Genomic DNA, 20,589 nt, shown 5'->3' on the forward strand with positions numbered 1-20,589 from the left:
AAAACGAAGGGACTGGAGGGAGGTTAGTCCAGAGGGCAAGTCTTACCTACATTTAGGTGAAACAAAAGTCTCAAAAAAAGTTATAGCAACCATGGTGGACATCAAAAGTGACTCTATGCTAAGGGTTGTTCTTCCATTAGGGAAATGCGCCATTTCTGTTTTCACGGGACTGTCCCAAACCAGAATAAAAATCTGTCCCCTACGATTTGAAAACATCAGAGTTCCTAATTCCTGCTTTCTTTCTGTAGTTTCTCAGATAATCTCCCCCAGTCAGGACTCCATCATGTGCTCCATTTCACCTTGCCTGTTCAAATGTATCTCGGGCTACTGCACACTTCTTGGCTCCACACAACAGGTCCTTTACTCAGTTCTTCTCCCCTCTACATGCAGCATTTGACAAAGATTTGTTAAGCACTAGTTTAGGCACCATGGGTGTAGCAGAGAGCAAGAGTTATCGTGAAGATTACACTCTAATGTAAAAAAAGAGAAGACATAAATAATATGATCTCAGATAATAACAGTGCTAGGAAGAAGTGCTCAAGGAGAGTAATACGGCAGAGAATGACTGGTAACACGGGACATTACTTTAGATGAGGTAATCAAGAATCCTCTGAGGGGCCAGCCCCATGGCCCAGTGGTTAAAATTCTGCGCACTCCACTTCAGCAGCCCAGTTTCGCGGGCTCAGATCCCAGGTGTGGACCTACCCCACTCATTGGCCATGCTACGGAGGCATCCCACATACAAAAAGTAGAGGAAGACTGGCACAGATGTTAGCTCAGGGCTAATCTTCCTCGCCAATAATAATAATAATAATAATCACTCTGAGAGGCTAAACAGAACCAGTCACGAGAGGACAGAAGGCAATAAGAAGGTGGTTAGAGATAGGCATGATTCTCAACCCTGACTGACCATTAGATTCACCAGGGAACTTTTTTTTTTAAAGATTTTACTTTTCCTTTTTCTCCCAAAGCCTCCCGGTACATAGTTGTGTATTTTTTTAGTTGTGAGTCCTTCTAGTTGTGGCATGTGGGACACTGCCTCAACATCGCCTGATGAGTGGTGCCATGTCTGTGCCCAGGATTCCAACTGGGGAAATCCTGGGCCACTGGAGCGGAGCGCGCGAACTTAACCACTCGGCCACAGGGCCGGCCCCACCAGGGAACTTTTAAAAATACTGATGCCTGGGCCACATCCCCAAACATTCTGATTTAGTGGGACCCGGGTGGAGCCCAGACTTAGTGCTTCTAAAAAGCTCCTCTGGTGATGCTAGCGTGCAGCCAGGACTGATTACCACATACATAGGTATTATACATCATGGAGGAATTTGGATTTTATTCTTAGCACAATGGGAAGCCACTGGAGGGTTCTAAATGAGATCACACCTGGTGCTTTTCAAAGATCATGCTGGCTGCTCTATGTAAAAGGACAGTGGGAGGTGAGACATCGCGGAAAGAGGAACATCAGTGAGGAGACTAGTAGGTGCAGTGAAAATGGGGTGAGACAAAAAGATGCAGGACATATTCTGAATCAACAGGAGATGCTCATGAGTTAGCTGGGAACAGCCATGAATAGGGAGAGGAAAGGCAAAGAGTCAAGGGCATTTAGATCTTGAGCTTAAGCAAATGAGTGGACAGTATTACTGTCTATATAGGAAGGTTGAAAAAAAGAAGACATTGGGGAATGGGAGACAGAACAAAGAGACATATCCTGGCCCTTCTGCTTCCCTTCCTGAATGACAGAGCTCTGAGCCATTAGGCAGGACAGGGCAACTTAGGCATTTGCAAAGGTGGTGAGGGAGGGAGGGCAGCCACACATGGAGCATCAGAGCCTAAGCGGGGCAAGGAGAAGAGCATCCACACATGGGACTTAGGGATGGGGGATGGTGGACTGACATGGGCGATCAGAGCAAGAACAGGCTGAGGAGGATGTCCACGTGGGAGAAGGTGTGGTAATGAAGATGGAGATTGGTTACGTACTGGGGAATTGACCAAATAAATAAATCTACTAGGAATATTGGAAGCCAGGTTTCTCACTGTCATAAAGGGAGTTATAAGCACAGAAAGGGAAAAACTAGAATGAACTCTGTGATGCTGGACTGGAATCGACAGTATCCACGTTTGCTCAGAACTTTTAAAATACATAGGTCAAAATTAATAAATATGTTTATCTATATTTATGCACACATGCAAATCATCCCCAGTTCTTATTCTTCTGATGCTGATACAGATGATGGAGATCTCAGAAAAGGAGCTATGTAATTGGCATGGAGTGCAACCAGTCCAAAATGAAGCAGCAGGACAGAGGAATCCGTGAGGAACAGATCCAAGACAGAAAATGGAAGCGAGAAATCAGCTAATTTGTCTGAGTATATTAGGAGGTAAAGAGTTCTGTCAGAAAGTCTAGATATGAAACAGAGGTAGGTCCATAGAGAACCAAGAAAAAAAGAACATACACCTCTAGAAAAACATATTCTTTGATAGGAAATGTAATCAAAGTATATTCCACAGCCTCTGCTGCTTATACTACATACGCATAATAATTTAAATAATAACTATCAAAAAACAAAGAAAAATTATGTTTCTATATTGGGAGATCTGTGTTAGATATGTATAGATCTGTATAGAAGCACAGCTATTTAGAAGTGAAAAGGTAGGGGCTAGCCCTGTGGCCGAGTGGTTAAGTTCGCACGCTCCGCTTTGGCAGCCCAGGGTTTCGCCGGTTCGGATCCTGGGCACGGACATGTCACCACTCATCAGGCCATGCTGAGGCGGCATCCCACATGCCACAACTAGAAGAACCCACAACCAAAATATACAACTATGTACTGGGGGGCTTTGGGAAGAAAAAGGAAAAATTTTAAAAATCTAAAAAAAAAAAAAAGAAATGAAAAGGTATATACCACAAAAATTGACGGAATTGAAAGTGAAATCAGAAACCAAAAGGAGCTAGGAAGCGACTGCTGTTTTTCATTATAAACTTTGTAAAAATGATTTGACCTTTAAAATTATGTACATTTATGACAATGAGTGCAGCTGATAAATCCGGGTAAGCCAGGACTAGACAAAGGCAAAATTATAGGGAAAGAAAACAGATCAGTAGTTGCCAAGAGCTGAGGGTGGCGTGGGGTTGATTACAAAGGGACAAGGGAGAATGTTGGGGAACTGACAGAATTGTTCTTTATCTTGGTGGTGGTGGTGTTTCATGACTGTGTGTATTTGTCAAAACCTGCAGTACTATACACTAAATAACGTGAATTTTAGTCAATGTAAATTACATTAAAAAAAAAAAAAGACATCAGGGGACTGGCCTGGTGGCATAGTGGTTAAGTTCCTGTGCTCTCCTGCCACAGCCTGGTGTTCTCAGGTTTGGATCCCAGGCATGGACCTACACACTGCTCATCTAGCCATGCTGTGGCGGCATTCTATATACAAAATAGTGGAAGACTGGCACAGATGTTAGCTAAGGGACAATTTTCCTCAAACAGAGAGGAAGGTTGTAAACAGATGTTAGCTCGGGGGCAATCTCCCTCACCAAAAAAAACAAAAGAAAAAAAAAGACGACATTAGATAGTACTACATACCCACTAGAATGGCTAAAGTTAAAAAGACTGACTGAACCAAGTGTTGTAAGGATATGGGGCAACTGGAACTCTCTTACATTGCAGGCAGCTTCTTACAAAGTTAAACATACACATGACCTATGACCTGGCAATAGACCCACTCCTAAGGATTTACTCAAGAGCAGGGAAAACCTACATCCATAAAAAAGACTTCACAAGAATGTTTATCAAAGCTTCATTCTTAATAGCCAAAAACTGAAACCCATTGAAATGGACATCAATAGGAGTGTCAACAAACAAATCGAAATGTTTCCATATAATAGAGTATTACTTGGCAATAAAAAGGACCGAATTACTGTATATGCAATATCATGGATGAACCTAAAAAATACTATGTTGAATGAAAGAATCCAAACACAACAGATATAAGTAATTCTATTTACACAGGCGCACTAATCAATGGTGATCTAAATTCAAACAGTAGTTGTTTTTGGGGGGGTGCGAACTGTGTGGAAGAAGACAACAGGGAACTTTCCGGGGCAGTGGAAATGTTCTATATCTTGACTGGAGTATTAGGTACATGCGGTGCATTCATTTGTTAAAATTCATTGAATTGTGTATCTAAGATAAGTGTATTCCACTGCATATAAATTTTATTACAATTGTGAAGAACCATACAAAAATTTACACCGTCAAATGAACATTACAAAGTAACTACTTCAAAGTGCCATACAATTCAACGATAATAGCATTCTCAAATATTATTTGCTATCTTTGTCTGAAACTGCCTGTGAAACCAGTTTGAGTCGTGTATCATAGAACCATCTGTCCATTACTTTTACCTCGTACTGCGCCTCCCCAAAGACATCATTTATTTGAATTACTCACTTCATGCTCCAAAACTGATTCTGAATGAATTTTGCTATTTCCAAAAGTTCAATCACAGATTGGAAATTCATTTATTCATTTAACAGAGAGATGCTGGAGAGCGTGATATATAACGTCTCCTCCTTCTTAGTCTTACAATGAGAAGTGAAAAACACAAACATGTAAACACACAAGCAAATAAAGTAATTTCACATAAGGCTAAAATTTATGAAAGAATCAAGGAGGGTAATGTGGGAAAGGGACAAGTAGGGGTGTGGCTACTTTAGAAAGTGTGGTTAGAAAATTCTCCCTGAGGAGGTCCACAGGAGCTCAGGATTTATATTACTAATGTGGCCATTCATTTATTATACATAAAAACACGTATTGAACACCCGTGCCAGACACTATCTTCAAGGAAGAAGGAAACAGATCCATAAACAAATAATTAAATACAAAAGGGCCTTTAATGGTAATGCTTGGAGACAGTGGCACACAAAAGGAAGGTTATGAATATGCTAAAGACTCAGAAGGCAATTACTGAAGGGGACTCTGAAGATCTTTTGAACCATAAAAGCATCATCTAGATGTGTAAGTTATGAGTGTTTTATAAAATCTCTCATAATTTTGCAGTCCCAAGATAAATTAGTTTCCTCTCCCCCTAGATCACTAAACTATTTCTTATTGTAGTAAAATATACATAACATAAAACTTACCATTTTAACCATTTTTAAGTGTACAGTTCAATGGCATTAAGTACATTCACACTGTTGTACAACCATAAATAATTTTTGACCTCCCAGGAATTAAAGACAAGAAGCAGACAGGGAGCCGTGGTCTCTATGCACCCTCACTGCATGTGTGTATGGGGGGCCGGGGGCGTTCCACAGAGGAGGAGCAGGTGCTAAATCCTGTTGTTTTCCTTTAAGAGTCACAGGACAGGCCTGGTACCTTGCTGGGTAAAGCACAGCTAATTAGGCCAAGGTCAAATGTTCCATCCCCTGTGGGCCAGGTAGACTAGACCAGAGCCTGCCCTTCTCAAAGAGATGCCTGCGGTCCCTTCCTCCAGGGAAGCCGATAAGCAGCGACTGCTGGAACAAACCCCTCCCAGGACAGACAGGAAAGGATCTGGTTGCAGGACCTTTGTCCGTGGGCAGCACAGAGCCTCAGGGTTCAGGACTGACCGTCTCCCTGGGGCTTTGAAAATCAGCTCAAAGGCAGAAAGTAAAAGGATGCCAAAGTGAAAGGATGCAAAGTCGGTAAAAGATGATTCTATTCTTTTGTGCCTTTCTGTGAGACAAGTCAGTCTTCCCAGTTAATTATCTTCACTCAGTTTTGTGCCTTTGAGACAGGCAGACAGTAGATGTTGGAACTTCGAGCTCCAAAGGAACTCAGAGTTCACCGAATCTAACACTCTCACTTAAAAAAGAGGAAACATAGGCAAGAAATTTAAAAAGCTGTCCAAAGTCAACCAGTGACTCACTGTTGAAGCTGGGGGGGCAACCCAGGTCTCCTTCCTCCCAGTTCCCCCGGCTCTCTCCCCTCTGCCACTCCCCTCCACGGCCGTGCTGCGGGGACAGTGAACGGGACCCTTGCTCAGGGCAGGGGAACTTGGCCACGGAATCCTATCAATATAAACAACGCATGCACAAGCATGCCAGTAAGTGGGAAAGAAAGAGATGTGGTTTCCATCTTTTACTTTACTTCTTGAATGAACAAGAAAGAGACCTGTCTGCGGTGCCTGGCACATCACAGGCATTCAGTAAACTTTTAATGAATCTATTAATGAGGAAGAGAAGGTCTCCTTGAGCTAGTGGCCATGGACAGAACAGACGGATGCGAGGAGTGCGTGATAAAATCGGCACCTTCAAGCCGCGGTCTGAGTGTGAGGTCCGAGAGACCCTTCTTCTGTCTCCCTGGGATCCCACAGCCAGTGGGCAGAGCTGGGCGGGGCCTGAGCACATGCCTAGGAGGCCAGAATGTCCAGAAGAGAAGAGGCACTCCTGCTTATGAAGAGAACCCCTTAAATCAAAAGGCCTGGGTCTCCATCCTGGTTTTCTGCTTATCGGTTCCGTGGGACTCCATTTCTTCAATTATTAATTTAAAGTAATCAAGGCTTTGATCTCTTAAATTTCTTTCCACAAAACACTCTATTTTTTTTTTTTTCATTTCATTACCTCATAAAATCTAACTCCATAGCTAAAAATACCGAGGTTTCTTCTGGTTGCCAACAATAGATGGGAATGTCAGAGACTTCTACTTTCAACCAGCAAACACCCTTAGACAGGCAGAGGGACCTGGTCCAGGTGGTGGTGGGGAGGAGCGATCCAAATCACAGCTGACAGAACAGAACGGGGAGACGACACATGCAAACGTCCACTGCAAAACCAGGAAAGCTCTCTGTGAACTCAGATACCCTGAAGCTCGGTGGGAGGAGGAAATAACATTTCCTCTAGTCTAATCAACATCAACACCTGGCTTGCCAATTCCCTTCTCATTTTCTGAATGTGGCTTTTTCTTTCCTTTTTAAAGCAAAGTAACCCTGCCAGCAGTTAGTCCTTCTTGCTATTGGCTCTAATTTCCCTCTCCGGTGCTGCGTTTCTCTAACTTACCCAACCAGCTCAAGGAAGCTGAAATGATAAGATGCAGCACACAGTTTTATCAGTGGTAGCAATGAATTTGCTGCGACTCAATTCTTCTACTGGTTTTGTTACCATCAGCACCAAGTTGCAGGATGGATGAAAAAGGGGTGAGGGTTGTGAGTGAGGAATCAATTAACCAAGCAAGATATATTTCAAGAGGCCCACTTTTATAAAGCACTCTGCTAGGCTCTGTGGGAGTCTGAGAGTATAATAAACCCCAACCCCTGATCTCAAAGACTTTCTAATCTGCTTGCTAGTGGAACAGAGAGACACAGGTGAGAGGAAGACACAAACCTGCATGTCCAGCTTGCCAGGATTTCTGGAATTTCAGTGCAGGCTGCTCTTTTCATGAAACCACCTAAGCTTCCTGAGAAGGACATGGAGATTAGAGGAGAGATAAAGGCTGCCTTGACTTCTGAAGGGGCAGAGGAGGCCCCCATAAGATAGGAAACTAATAGCGTGCAGAGGTGCTGGAAATACGTGTGCCTTAGCTCAGACAACAAGTCAGGTGAAGTGAGGAACGCACTCCAATGTGACACTCTGCACTGTCCCTGAGACCCACTCGGTCACTAAGAAACTTGCTTCAAGTTCCTCAATGGAATGCCTCCTAAAAATGAAAGAGCAAGGCTATACTTTCGGACTCTAAACGTGAACCACGGGGCCCCACTTTGAGGACCCAGACAGTCAGGGGTGAGATGCTGTGAGGGGCATGACAGATCAGCAGTGTCAGAAGAGGAGGTGGAGCCCAGTAGCAGCGCCAGCATAAGAGGCCTAGTGGCAAAAGACAAGAAGCAAGAGCGAGAATACAAAGCACATGGGACCTCCCGAGAGTGTCACAGCCAAAGGCTGGGTTCAACACCCACAGGCAGGAGGGACCACCGGGGACATGAGCTGTACATTCACTGCCACAGACACACAGGGAGGGAGAGCCTGTTATACGCAGGGAAGTCGGAGACCCCTCCAGAGACCTCTCTGCTTATGTTCCCTTCCTGGCCCACCTGCCACACCTCAGGCGGTTGCACAAACCATCAGGAATGGTGGCCCTCTGCCTCAGCAATTCTTCCCCGGAGTGTGTGGGAAGCAGGAGGGGCGCCAGTCTCTCTGGGTGGGGGATGATTCTGCCACACTCCCCGAGAACAGACGTGCCTACCTGCTCAGAGCGAGTCAGCCGTTGAAAACGGGCGGCAGGCGTGGTGTGGAGGGCAGACGAGGCAGCGGGCGCTGGGGTGAAGTGGGCCCAAGCACACCGTGTGCTCAGGAGCAGCGGGGAGCCTCCGGGCCAGAGCAGAGTTTGGGTGGAAGAGCCAGGGAGGGAAGCAAGTTTAGAAAGAGCCCCCCCAACACAGACACATCTGGGGTGTGGGAAACTTGTCTCACAACTATTTGAAAAGAGAAAGAGCCTCACTTCCTTTGGAAAATTGTACGTTACGTCCAAAGTAGAAGTGTCACTTCCTCAAAGGCCTTGGGTTGTGGAAAGAATGCTCTCCTTGGATTCATGAAGGGAATCAGCTCTACCATTTGTGAACGTCTTCCAGTTTCTCACCCCTGACTCTCATGTTCATTAAACTAGCATTAGTAACGCTGATCTCCCAGGATTGTAAGAACTGAGCTGAGTCTATCAAAGCCTAGCTCAACGCCTGGCACAGAGCGGCGTGTAGAATGCCAGAAATATCTGAAACCGAGGGTACTCAATGCCACAATCCAATCCACAATGCTCCTTCTCTCAGGGCCATCAACTGATTCCCATGCTGACAACAGAAGGAGACTCTATTTGGAATTCTCTTGCATTTGTTTTCTGAAGCATGTGTCTATGCTCCCCGGAAAAAGGAGCAGAACCTCTCTGAATTGTTCTTAAATTACTGACAATGAAGAAAGCTGAAGTATAGACATGAGCAGCCAGAATGCCACGCTGGGAGGAGGCTTCGCTCCAGAGCTCCAGAAGATGTACTTTTATTGTCTGACAGAATAAATTTCCTGCGCCAAGAAATGTTATAAAAGATGACTTTAAGGGAAAGAGAAGAAGAAGAAGTAGAAGAAACAACTTGGGTGATAGGAAAACCACATGACAGCGGCTAGAATAATGGAGAAACGTGGTGCTGGATGACCCAGGGCCTGAGGAGGACTGAATGCAGCCAAAATGGACTCAAGGGCGACCAAAATAGGTTATTCTGAGGCCTGACGTAACATTCAGTGCTCAATGAATCTGACTATAAGACTAATTAAAAAAAATTCTTCCTCCAAACCCCTCCCATTTCTTCAAGTCCAACTACAATATCAGATTCTTAAACTTGCATGGTGAAAACTAAGCAAGCGTTCAAGGTTAGGAATTTAGTGTTAATTGTTCCTGCCAATGAGAGGATGGACAAAATTGCTAGACATAGTTGTTTAAAACCTTATATTCCTATTGTCAAATTCAAATGCATACACCTTTAACATTCTTGTTCAGATGACAAGTTTTGGGGACACATACACAGAATATAAGGGTTAGACTAAGACTCTTTGTTTAACAAGAAGTCTTTCCTGTCTTGCCCTGTCCACATCTCTTTGTAGTCTGAGTTCCAACTGGAGGAGAGGCAAGCAAAAGGACCGTCGTTCTCACGGGCTTGTAAGACTCATCTGCAGCACACGAGTTTTTCAGGCAGCATGTTTTCTGTTCGTGTGACGCTTTCTGTGGCACGATTTGCCTCCGTGGGTTGAATAAGATGGGGGCACTCGAGCACAGAGTTAATATTTATGAGGCATATGTCTCCCTCTATGCTTTTAAAGATCGTTAACTCTTCTATTACTATGAGCAAAGCAGAGGCATACATCATATAACCTTCTCTCTCCAGATATAAGCAAAAGGAGAAATATCTTTTTCCTATTTGCCCTCAATCAATTTTGAACTTTCCTCTAGGACTTTCTCCTCACACTAATCCTTATCTGAGTCCTACCCAGCGCCACAGTGGCATCATGTTTCACAATGGGAATAAGATGCCTAAGGCATTTTTGATAAAAGTGACACACGAAATAATGTGAATGGCCCCGCCATCAGAGGTGTGAAATTGGCCATGAGTGGGCATGTATGTACATGGGATGGAAGGAGCTTGCCCACTACTTTGTCCCCTTCTCGACCCCTTGATCCCACCAAGATCCCTTGGAGATCAAAACTTATGGGACACCAAAGGTGCATGAGAACATTCCTCCAGAGCATTCCCCAAAACATCTTTGCTTTAGGTGCATGGGCAGCTGCCCAAATGGGCCGACTGCAAGTAGCAGTTCATGACGAAGTAACTGAATGAAGGCACCACTCAGGTAGGGTTCTGATCCCTAACCTAGAAGATCTCATATACGCCCATAGGCAAATAACATAAATTTTACAGAAGGAAGTTCAAACGTATCTCAAAAGAAAAACAAGAGAAGTCATATTCTTTTTGATAAGATTACATCTGAGATGTGAATTTTCACCAGCTCTACTTTTTTTTTTTCCTGCTTTTTTTCCTTCCCAAATGCCCCCAGTACATAGTTGTGTATTTTAGTTATGGGTCCTTCTAGTTGTGGCATGTGGGACACCACCTCATCGTGGCCTACTGAGCGGTGCCATGTCCGCACCCAGGATCTGAACCCTGGGCCGCTGAAGAGAAGTGTGCGAACTTAACCACTCGGCCACGGGGCCGGCCCCTCACCAGCTCTACTTTTTAATTAGTTTTTCTTGTCAGCACACTCCTACTGCTACACACATCTTTTGAAAAACACATCTCAGGAACATCTGTGCCCAGCAGTGATAGCTGACAAACTGTACTTAAGGTAAAGGTCAAAGAGATGTGGGAAGTGACCGGCACTCTCAACAAAATGCCACATGGCCTAATCTGCTTTCAAGACTAGTGCCATAATGTTCGCACGCAGTCCTTGTCATAAAATCCAAGCTGTTGGGCTCCCTGCCTCTGACGTTTGTGAAAGGCCCTGTTTTTATAACTACAACATGGTGAGTTCTGAATTACAATAAACTTTTGATTATCTCGACTAATTGGGTAACGAAAGTAAATGAAAGTCACGAATACATCAAATGCCTTATTTCAGCATATACCCAGTCAACTTTTACACATTCTGTTAATAACTGATTTTTAAAAATCAATTTTGATTTTCTTTGTCTCTCACTCGTCTTATGACCATTGGGCGTGGTTGACCAAATAGAGAAGGAAATGAATAGAAAAGAGAAACAATAAAGGGATGTCAAGGTACCAAGCTGACTAATTATTACACAGGATAGGCCGATGTGACACTCCATCTTCTCGAATCGGATGCTCTGAAAGAGTCCGACACGACCTTACTGTATCATATAGTCCAATGCAGGGTTTCTATTACCTCACCTCAGAAAGATGCTTATTAACCCTCTGCTTTGAAAAAAATCTTCAAACGCACTCTCTTTTTTATGTCTCTGTTAGAAATTTTTGTCAGCTATGGAGCCAAAATTCAGTGCCACGTAACTTTACCTACCCGTCATAATACTGCCCTCTATTCTTACTCAAAAAAGCCCGCTTTATAAAGATGAGATTCAAAACATGTACAACTCAAGTCATAATCCATTTTTTATTTCTTTTCATATTATAAGGGAGTGAATTTCTTGATTAAGGTGCATTTTAAAACTGGTCTTATTCTACACAGAAGAAATAACACAGAGATGTTGGAGGCTCCTCTATATACATGCACAAATGCTTCTTTTTATTTCTTTCAACTTTTCAGGATTGCCAACTTCCTCTGGTTCCAATTCGACTGTTCGTGCAATCCTTTGGGTCTTTACAAATTATACTGAAGTAATACAAAACGCTACGCTGTGCCTGCCTCTGCAGAGCTTGGAACGCCTTTGAGACATTATCTCATTTTGTTATTTCCAACGGGGGCCAATTGTGTTATGTTTACCCCAGAAATCACCGTTAATACCAGCCACCCTCTCTTGAGCTTGTGAGTGGTTTATGAGCTGAAAATGAGCTAACCAATGGCTATGAATCAAAGGCAGGAAACCAGTACCCCTTGGTGGAACAGACCCTGCCGTGCAATCACCTGTGACTGGAATCTGGTTAATCACAGGAGAGGAGAGCCTCACGGTAGCAGGGATGCTGAAACCTTACTGTTCAAAGCACTTTCCTTTCATCACTTTCAATTCAGAAGTGACCCGATTTTAGATGAAATGACCCAGACACGAAGAGAGTTTAAGTGTCCTGCCCAGGGACGGTTAACCCAGAGAGGGACAAACTATCTAATCTACGGCCGTCCGTCTCCCTCCCCCGCCCCAACTCTCTCAACAACCTCTGCTCTTTTCTGCCCATAGCTCTTATAAGTATCTGAGCTTTTTCTGTTTACTTACTTTGTTCACTTGTTTTTGTCTACTCCTTGAATGAAAACCCTATGAGAGCAGGAACCTTGCTGCTTTGTCACTCCGTTGACTTCAGTGCATAGAACATCTTTCGTGCTCGATAAATGTACTTGACACATAATAAGAGCATAAAATTTGCTAAGCAAGTACTGTTGAGTGAATAAATGACCACAACTGGATCTCCTTTTCAGCCATGCCCATGGATCTAGGGTGGGAAAGAACACTCAAGATGGAGAACAGTTGTCTCCATCTGTTGCTAATTCCCTTGTCTGGTTAAAGAAGCAAAGACCTGGCAATGACTATGGGTAGGCCAGTGCCAAAGCTGAAGAAAGGCAAGGACGTTTGCTTCAGTCCTTGAGGATGTGGTCCCTGAAAAAGTCTCTGGAGGCAAATAATTCTTGGGGGCCTATAAAAGAAGAGCAGGATATAGCTTCTCCATCAATTCTACTCCCTTCCCTCATTTTTAATAGCAAATGAAGATCAGGGGCAAGGTCACAGAAAGAAACTGGTGATAAGGGATGAGGGAAAGAAGCCCTCTCTGTGGGTGATGGTCTCCTATTCTGAAGCCAAAAATTCAAGCCATCAGTCTGGTAGGTCCCCAAAGAGTTAAACCAGAGTTCCCACATGACCCAGCAGTTCCACTCCCAGGCATATACCCAAGAGAAATGAAAACATACGTCTACCCAAAAACACGTACACCAATGTTGATAGCAGCACTATTTACAACAGTTGACAAGTATAAGCAACCCAAATGTCCATTAACCGATGAATGGATAAACAAAATGTGATACATGCATACAATGAATATTATTCAGCAATACAAACATGTAAGTACTGACACAGCTACAATACGGATGAGCCTCAAAAACATTATGCTAAGTAGAAGTCAGTCACAAAGGATCACATACTACATGATATGTCCAGAATAGGCAAATCTGTAGAGACAGAAGTTAGGTTGGTGGTTGCCTGGAGCTGGGGGGTAATGACCACTAATGGGTACAGGGTTTCTTTTAGGAATAATGAAAATGTTCTGAAAGTAGACAGTGATGATGATTGCCCAACCCTGTGAATGGTGTACTTTGTAAATAATCACTGAATTGTAGACTTTAAATGGGTCAATTGTATGGTATTTGAAATATATCTCAATAAAGCTGGTATTAAAAAAAAAAAAAGCTCCTGCAGTAACTCCTTCCGCAGTCTACACAGGGCAGGGACATGTTGGAGCCCCCTGTATTTCCCTCAGGAGAGCAGACAAGCAGTGCAACCCTGTAATATCGGGGGTTTCGTGGAGGTGACCCCACCCCCCCTTACTCTCCACACTCGCTTGCCTTACTCTAACAGGCTTGCCCTAGTCTTCTATTTTATCTTCCCTCATTCAACAGACTTTTGCTGAGCACCTCCTGTATGCCAGGGGCTACGCTAGGCACGGGCCCTGCAGACAAAAAGAGAGCAGGCTCTGCTCTGCCTTCAAAGAGTTATCACTTTCGTAATTATTCATTCAACCACAGGGCAGGAAACAGCCAGAGGAGAGCCCTAAGTGGTATTCTGCCGTGGGCAGAAAAGGGCAGAAAAGAATTTTTCGTGTCTGGGTTCCAGAAAGGTGGACTCATGTCCACACCGGAAAAGGACGCATGGGTCTGGTATGCAAATCTCAAAGGTGGGGCGGGGCACTGTGCAGGTGGGGAGCCCGGGGGTCAGATCTGACCAGAAGCCACAGACACAAAGCCCCGGGACCATGACAGGGTGCCAGCATTGCCCTTAAATTCCATCTGGCAAACCTGTCGGTGTTTCCACTTTGTTTATTTTTTTTAAAGGAAAGAGGAGATGGGGGAGGAGGGAGAGCACACAAGCTATTACTCAGCATTTCCATCGTGTTCAATGTTTCACAGCACTCCTGCCCTCGCTTAGTCCTGAACTGCCGAAAATAATAAAGGAATTTGAGAACTCAGCCAAGAACTCTAAGTACTTAGCAGATATAAGAACCTATCACTGCATCTGGCAAGGCGGGTACTATTAAAAAAATTAACCCGATCAAATAAACACTACTTAAAAACATAATTCAGCATAATAATCTCTGTAATGCTGACACGTCATCCGGCGGTTAATGGTTAATGAACTCAGTAAGCTGATGGTCTAAATCTGCCCATTCACACCTTGGCACACACCCACTTTTACAGAATGGGCACTGACTTCCTTCTCTGAGATAAAAGAATTCCATGGCTGGCATACCAAGTATTTTATGGCAGCAATTAACAAGAAAATCAGCTTCCTGCTGTCAGGACTATGCGCAAGATCACCATATTCAAGGTGCAGCATTGATAAAGTAACAGTGTTTTGTATGATTGTCTATCAGCTGGGCCAGCATTCCGGGTGAGTTGCAATACCCTAGGAGCACTGTGGCTTTTGGATTCATGCTCTGGAAGGTATTTGAAATGGATGTGCTTGTGTGTCTGTGTTTATATTTATACTCCACCAGGCTCAGTGACCACCTTTGCTTGGTCCACAGGAGTGCTACCTTTAGGAGTGATCACTGGTCAACTGGGAGAATACTCAGTAAAGTATAAATAGTATGCACACTTAAAATTTCCATTAATATGAATCCTATGAGACAAAGCGCTTCAATTAGCTATTTCAAAAAATATGTTGGGGTCACATAAAAAGTAAAAAAGCATTTTGAAAACGTACTTTGAAAGACATCATCTACTTTATTTCAGATAAACTCTGCACTCTTCCCTGCTACACGCTGCAGGACAATTAGAAAAGCCTGACAACACAACACACAGACACACAAACACACACACACACACACTTAAGAGCTAACATGGTAAGGTGAAGAACTGCCAGGTCAAGATCTGAAAAAGACCAAAACTTAGAGAGATGAGGTCAGCATTTGGCTTTGCTTTCCTCTTGAGGCATCTGCTGAATTAAGAAAAGGTTCCTGAATGGCTGAGAAGCTGAGAAACATTTCTGATGGCCTTGTGGGGCCAGGAGAACAAAAACTGGGGCCCTGGACTGCCAATGAGTTGGCGCTAATTTCAGACAAAATAAACTAAGGCAAAAAGCATTACTACTGATAAAGATACAGATAAATGGTTTAATAAACAGGGATTACAAGTTGGAATTGTTTAATAGAACAATTCTAAAATTGTATGCACCTAAAAAGAAGTCTGAGAGTACATAAAGCAAGACACTGACATCACTGTGCAGAGACACAGACAAACTGCAATCATGGTGGAAGATTTAACATAGTTTTCTCAGTAACAAAACAGCAGAAAAAAGTTAGCATACAGCAAATTTGAAAAAAATGAGAAAAATCAGAATCTAATTTTCATCTATAGAACTTTGCACCCAAGGATCCTAAAATGTATTCTTTTCAAGCCCACATGGAAGAGCTACAAAAACTGAACATACGCCTTTTAGCTGTACAATGGAAAAATATGTGTCCATAGAGACTAATTAAGAGTGAATTAATCTGGCCCCTGACAAAGAGGTATGATTTAGTAAGGCTGAGGGGACTATTGTGTCAATATGCAAAGGAGTCTTGAGAAGATAAGCAGACTGTCCCTAGTGACTTGGTGACTTGAGGATGCCATGGAATCGATGTTTGGCTGGACCTGAGATGGAGAGTACGAAAGCAGAGGAGAGAGAATAGAGTGGGAAAAGTCCACACAGCCCTCCCTCCTTTTTCTCTGCCCCTGGGAGCTGCACGATTACACTCTGAGTTGTATGGAAGGGAGAAAGATAATACAAAACCCCGGCCCTCTGCCTACCACTGAAGGGAGGCAGCAGTAATGGCAGAGTCTTCTGTGTAATCAGGCAGATGACTTACCTTTTCTATAACCAAACCCTGCTTCCTTTCCTCCTGGCTTCGCAACTCCACTTCCCCATCTTATGTCTCCCTGTCTTGTCCTAGGAAGCTGTGCTGGATTCCAGATGACCACCTTTGCCATTCCACCATCATAAGCATTTGTAAGTGTGGCTGGACCCTGCAAATCCCGAGTTCTTGTTCTAACAAGCCTCTCTCTATGAGAAAAATCTGCCTAGCTTCCCACCACATTCCTATCCCAACCTTCAGAGAGAGTAAATGGGCCCTAAAGGTAGTTCTTTGCTTTGATTCTCAACTTCAGTGGCCTGTTGTGCTCTGGGAGTTTGGATTAGAACCATGGAATGTGGAGGAGTCCTGCTAGGATTCAGAGAGCTGGAGCTGGAGCTGGAAGCCTGAGGCGGGGTGGGGTGGGGTGGGTGCAGACATGACCTGTGCTTTTCAGAAAAACTAGGAGTCCTGAGTAGCGCCCCACAGCCCATTTACAGGTTAACTGGAACCACCTCCCTAGCCTGACCTAGTTGCAGGAAGGACACTAGTAGGCTTTCTGGACCTGCTGCAGTGCTGACCTAATTCTCTGAAAGAATCTCAGCAACACCAGTCAGTCTCTCCCTCATTTCTCCCCCAATCTGGCAACATTTAGTGCTGAGTAGAAAAAAACACTTAATCAGCAGTGCTTCCTTCGAGCCACCAGCAGCCCAGTGTCCACGTGTCTGCTCCACAGCACTGCGTCGGATCCTTCTGCCTCCAGTGGTTGGGCACAACATACTCACCAACAGTGATTGTGGTGCCTGGGCATGTGTGCACTCATGTGTTCAGCTGGCTGTTCTGAAGTCACCCTCCGTATGAGACTGTACAACCTGAGTACTTCCTGGATTTTCCCAGCACCCCTTCAGGAAGTAAGTGAAGCACGCCAATGTTTGCTCTGAGGGCCTTATTAATAAGTCAGTTCCACTGTTTTCCCTTCCCCCCCCGTCTGGCAGACGGCCAACCAGACTTACCCTCATACATCTCCAGGATGTGAACTGTGTCTCCAATCTGCAAGGAGAGCTCCACATCTTGAGAGGCATTATAGTTATAGATCGCTGGAAATGAGAAATAAAAGGGGGAAATGGCATCAGTGGCAGGGAAAATACAAGTCACTAAATAGCACATTCAGTGGTTAGTGAATCACTTATTCAACAAATAACCCTCTGTTTAATGATTTCATGCGAATCACCCACTATAATGCAGAGCATATTCTCCTGGACCCCTATTACTGGTATTTTACAGTCTTTCCTCCATCCAACAAACACTGGTTGGTTGCCTACTAGGTACCACATACTGTGTTAGAGACTGGTAACCGAGTGACGAAACACACACACTTGGTCCCTGTCCCGGCAATTTTTATAGTCTAGGAGGGGAAGAAAGATATTCAACATATTACAGAAACAACTACTTAATTAAAACTATGATAAGCTTTATGAAAGAAAAAAACAGGCTACAATGAGAATATACTGTGGGGGTCTGTTGGTCGGTCCCCTTGTTCATCAGACAACAGCCAGCCTACCCCACCACTGAGCTTATGATCTCAAAGTCATAGGACAAGCCATCTCTCCATTTCCCTGATACAGTAATTGGTAGCCAAAGGGTCCCACTGGTGAGTCCCATCTAACCTCCAGTAACAGGCTGACACAGTAACAGGCTGACACAGTAACAGACTGACACAGGGTGCAATAGAGATGGCCGCTTTGCCCCAGTTCTCAGCACGCTGGGGAACTGGGTTGTCCCAGCACTTCCTCATCAAGGTGATCTCAATCTCCACAGTCCTTCGGACTGGCAATGACTGGGCCACATGGTGAAAAACAGTAGACTAAACTCTCATAACTCACAAGGAAGAAGACTATAAATAACCCAATGTGAAGATAGGCAAGAGCTCTGACTAGACATTTCACCAAGAATCATATATGATGGCTAATAGCACATGAAAAGATGTTCAACACCACTGTCATCAGGGAAATGCAAATTAAAACCACAGTGAGATACCACTTCACACCCCCTAGAAAGGTTGTAATTTTTAAAAGGCAGACAATTGGCAACAATGTGGAGAAACTGGAACTCTCATACATTGCTGGTGGGAATGTAAAATATAAAGATACAGCTTCTTCAGAAAAGTTTCGCAGTTTCTTAAAAAGTTAAAAATGAATTTACAATACAACCCAGCAATTCCACTCCCAGTTATCTACAAAGAGAAATGAAAACACACCTACACAAAAACTTTATTCACAGCTGCTGTGGTAGGCAGAAAAATAGTCCCCTAAAAGATTACCATCAAATTTCTGGAACTTGTGAATGTTACCTTATGTGGCAAAAAATTTCCATAAGTTAAGGATCTTGACAGGAGGAGTTTTTTCTGGATTATCAGGGTGGGCTCTAAATAGAATCACATGTATCCTGATAAGAGAGAGCCAGAGGGAGTTTCAACAGACTTAGAGAAGAGAAGCCAATGTGAAGATGGAGGCAGACAATGATGTAATATGACCTCAAGTCAAGGATTGCCACAGCCACCAGGAGCTAGAACAGGCAAGGAACGGGACCTTCCCTAGAGCCTCTAGAAGGAGCACAGCCTGTCAACACCTTGACTTCAGACTTCTAGTCTTCAGAATTGTGAAAGAAGTTTCTGTTGTTTTAAGGCACCAAGTTTGAGGTAATTTGTAACCAAAGCCATAGGAAACCAATATGGCAGCATTATTCACAATGGCCAAAAACTGGCAACAATTCATCAACTGATGAATGAATGAATAAAATATGGTATATCCACACAACAGGATATTACTCAGCAATAAAAAGGAACACAGTATTAACACATGCTACTGCATGGATGAACTTCAAAAATACGATGCTGCTGGGGCTGGCCCCATGGCCGAGTAGTTAAGTTCACGCGCTCCGCTGCAGGCGGCCCAGTGTTTCGTTGGTTCAAATCCTGGGCACGGACATGGCACTGCTCATCAAACCACGCTGAGGCAGCGTCCCACATGCCACAACTAGAAGGACCCACAACGAAGAATATACAACTATTACTGGGTGGCTTTGGGGAGAAAAAGGAAAAAATTAAAATCTTTAAAAAAAAAATAAAAATAAAAAATAAATTTAAAAAAATATATATGATGCTAAATGAAAGCCATATGGGAAAAGCACATCTTAGGTGACAAACAGAAATGGCGAGCAATAGGATATGTTGGAGCATATAAGGAAGCCATTTGGTGTAAACCTAATTCAGCCTGACTTTGTTTTTTCAAAAGGGCCTGACATGGCCATTGAGCATGCATTGTATATCTGCTTTAAACATTTGCCATGGCAAGAACAATGCCCTCAACATAAAGGTGCAACTTCCCCCGACACTGACAATTCCATAGGGATAAGCATCTCTCCCTAGGCTAGGAACTGATGCTGTGCTCTCCTGTGACCACCCAGCTCGAGACAACAGAACTGCCACACTGCTGTGTCCACCAAGACAGCAGACCTACTACCTGCTGTGTCCATCAAGTGCTGTGCCAACAGAGTAGTCTCATGACTATTGTAAAAGGGACATTTCAATCATACGTGAAACATCCTCTTTGAAGGTATATTACCACTCTGTATATCCCACTTCTTTGGTGCCCTTCCTTCCTTCGGGAAGGAAGGCCCAGGGCCATGGTCCTCACACTTTGGCTCAGAATAAGCTCACCCAAATTTTCATTTATAGATTGGTTATGGATTATTTTCATCGACATAGACTTCCATTTACAATGTCCAGAATAGGCAAATCTATCAAAGACAGTACAGCAGATTATTCGTTGCCTAGGGCTAGGGGGTGAGAAAGGTGACCGAGCACAGTAGGCCCCAGGGAGATTTTTGGGGAGATGGAAACATCTAAAAACCAGATTGTGGTGATGGTTCCACAGCTCTGCAGATTTACTAAAACTCATTGAACTATATCCTTAAAATGGGTGGATTTTGTGAATGTAAATTAGACTTCAATGAAGCTGTTTTTTAAAAAAGTAGATTTATTTCCTGCCCTCACCCTCTTGAGGAGTGATCTGCATCCTTCCACGAAAAAAGACCCACCTTAAAGATTCAGTTCTATCCATTTACCCAATGACCCAGGGAACCCACGATGTTCCCTGCTTCTGCAGCTCTGTTGAGCACATGAGGATGGTCCCTCAATCCATCTGCCAGATCCCACAAGGTCATCAAAAAGGGAAGAAAAGTGTCCCTGTCATCGCCACTTGTGGGTCCTTACTGCTCTTTCCTGAGCCTGCAATGCATCCTGTATCTGCAGCTTGACCTGAGACTCTTCCTTACATCACAGTCAATCTATCAGGGAAT

General features: G+C 43.8%; 1 protein-coding gene across 5 annotated transcripts in view; it reads right to left on the minus strand.

Annotated features, from left to right (window-relative positions):
- Positions 1 to 20,589, minus strand: part of DOCK5 (dedicator of cytokinesis 5) — a 207,442-nt gene that overhangs the window by 135,041 nt on the left and 51,812 nt on the right. For all 5 annotated transcript variants that reach the window (XM_014830495.3, XM_070505184.1, XM_070505186.1 and 2 more), the window contains one exon: positions 17,244 to 17,327. In XM_014830495.3, coding sequence (XP_014685981.2) covers positions 17,244 to 17,327 — 84 coding nt within the window. The remainder of the gene's footprint in view (positions 1 to 17,243; positions 17,328 to 20,589) is intronic.

The sequence above is a fragment of the Equus asinus genome, chromosome 3 (assembly GCF_041296235.1).
Source record: "Equus asinus isolate D_3611 breed Donkey chromosome 3, EquAss-T2T_v2, whole genome shotgun sequence".
Classification (NCBI taxonomy): Eukaryota; Metazoa; Chordata; class Mammalia; order Perissodactyla; family Equidae; genus Equus; species Equus asinus.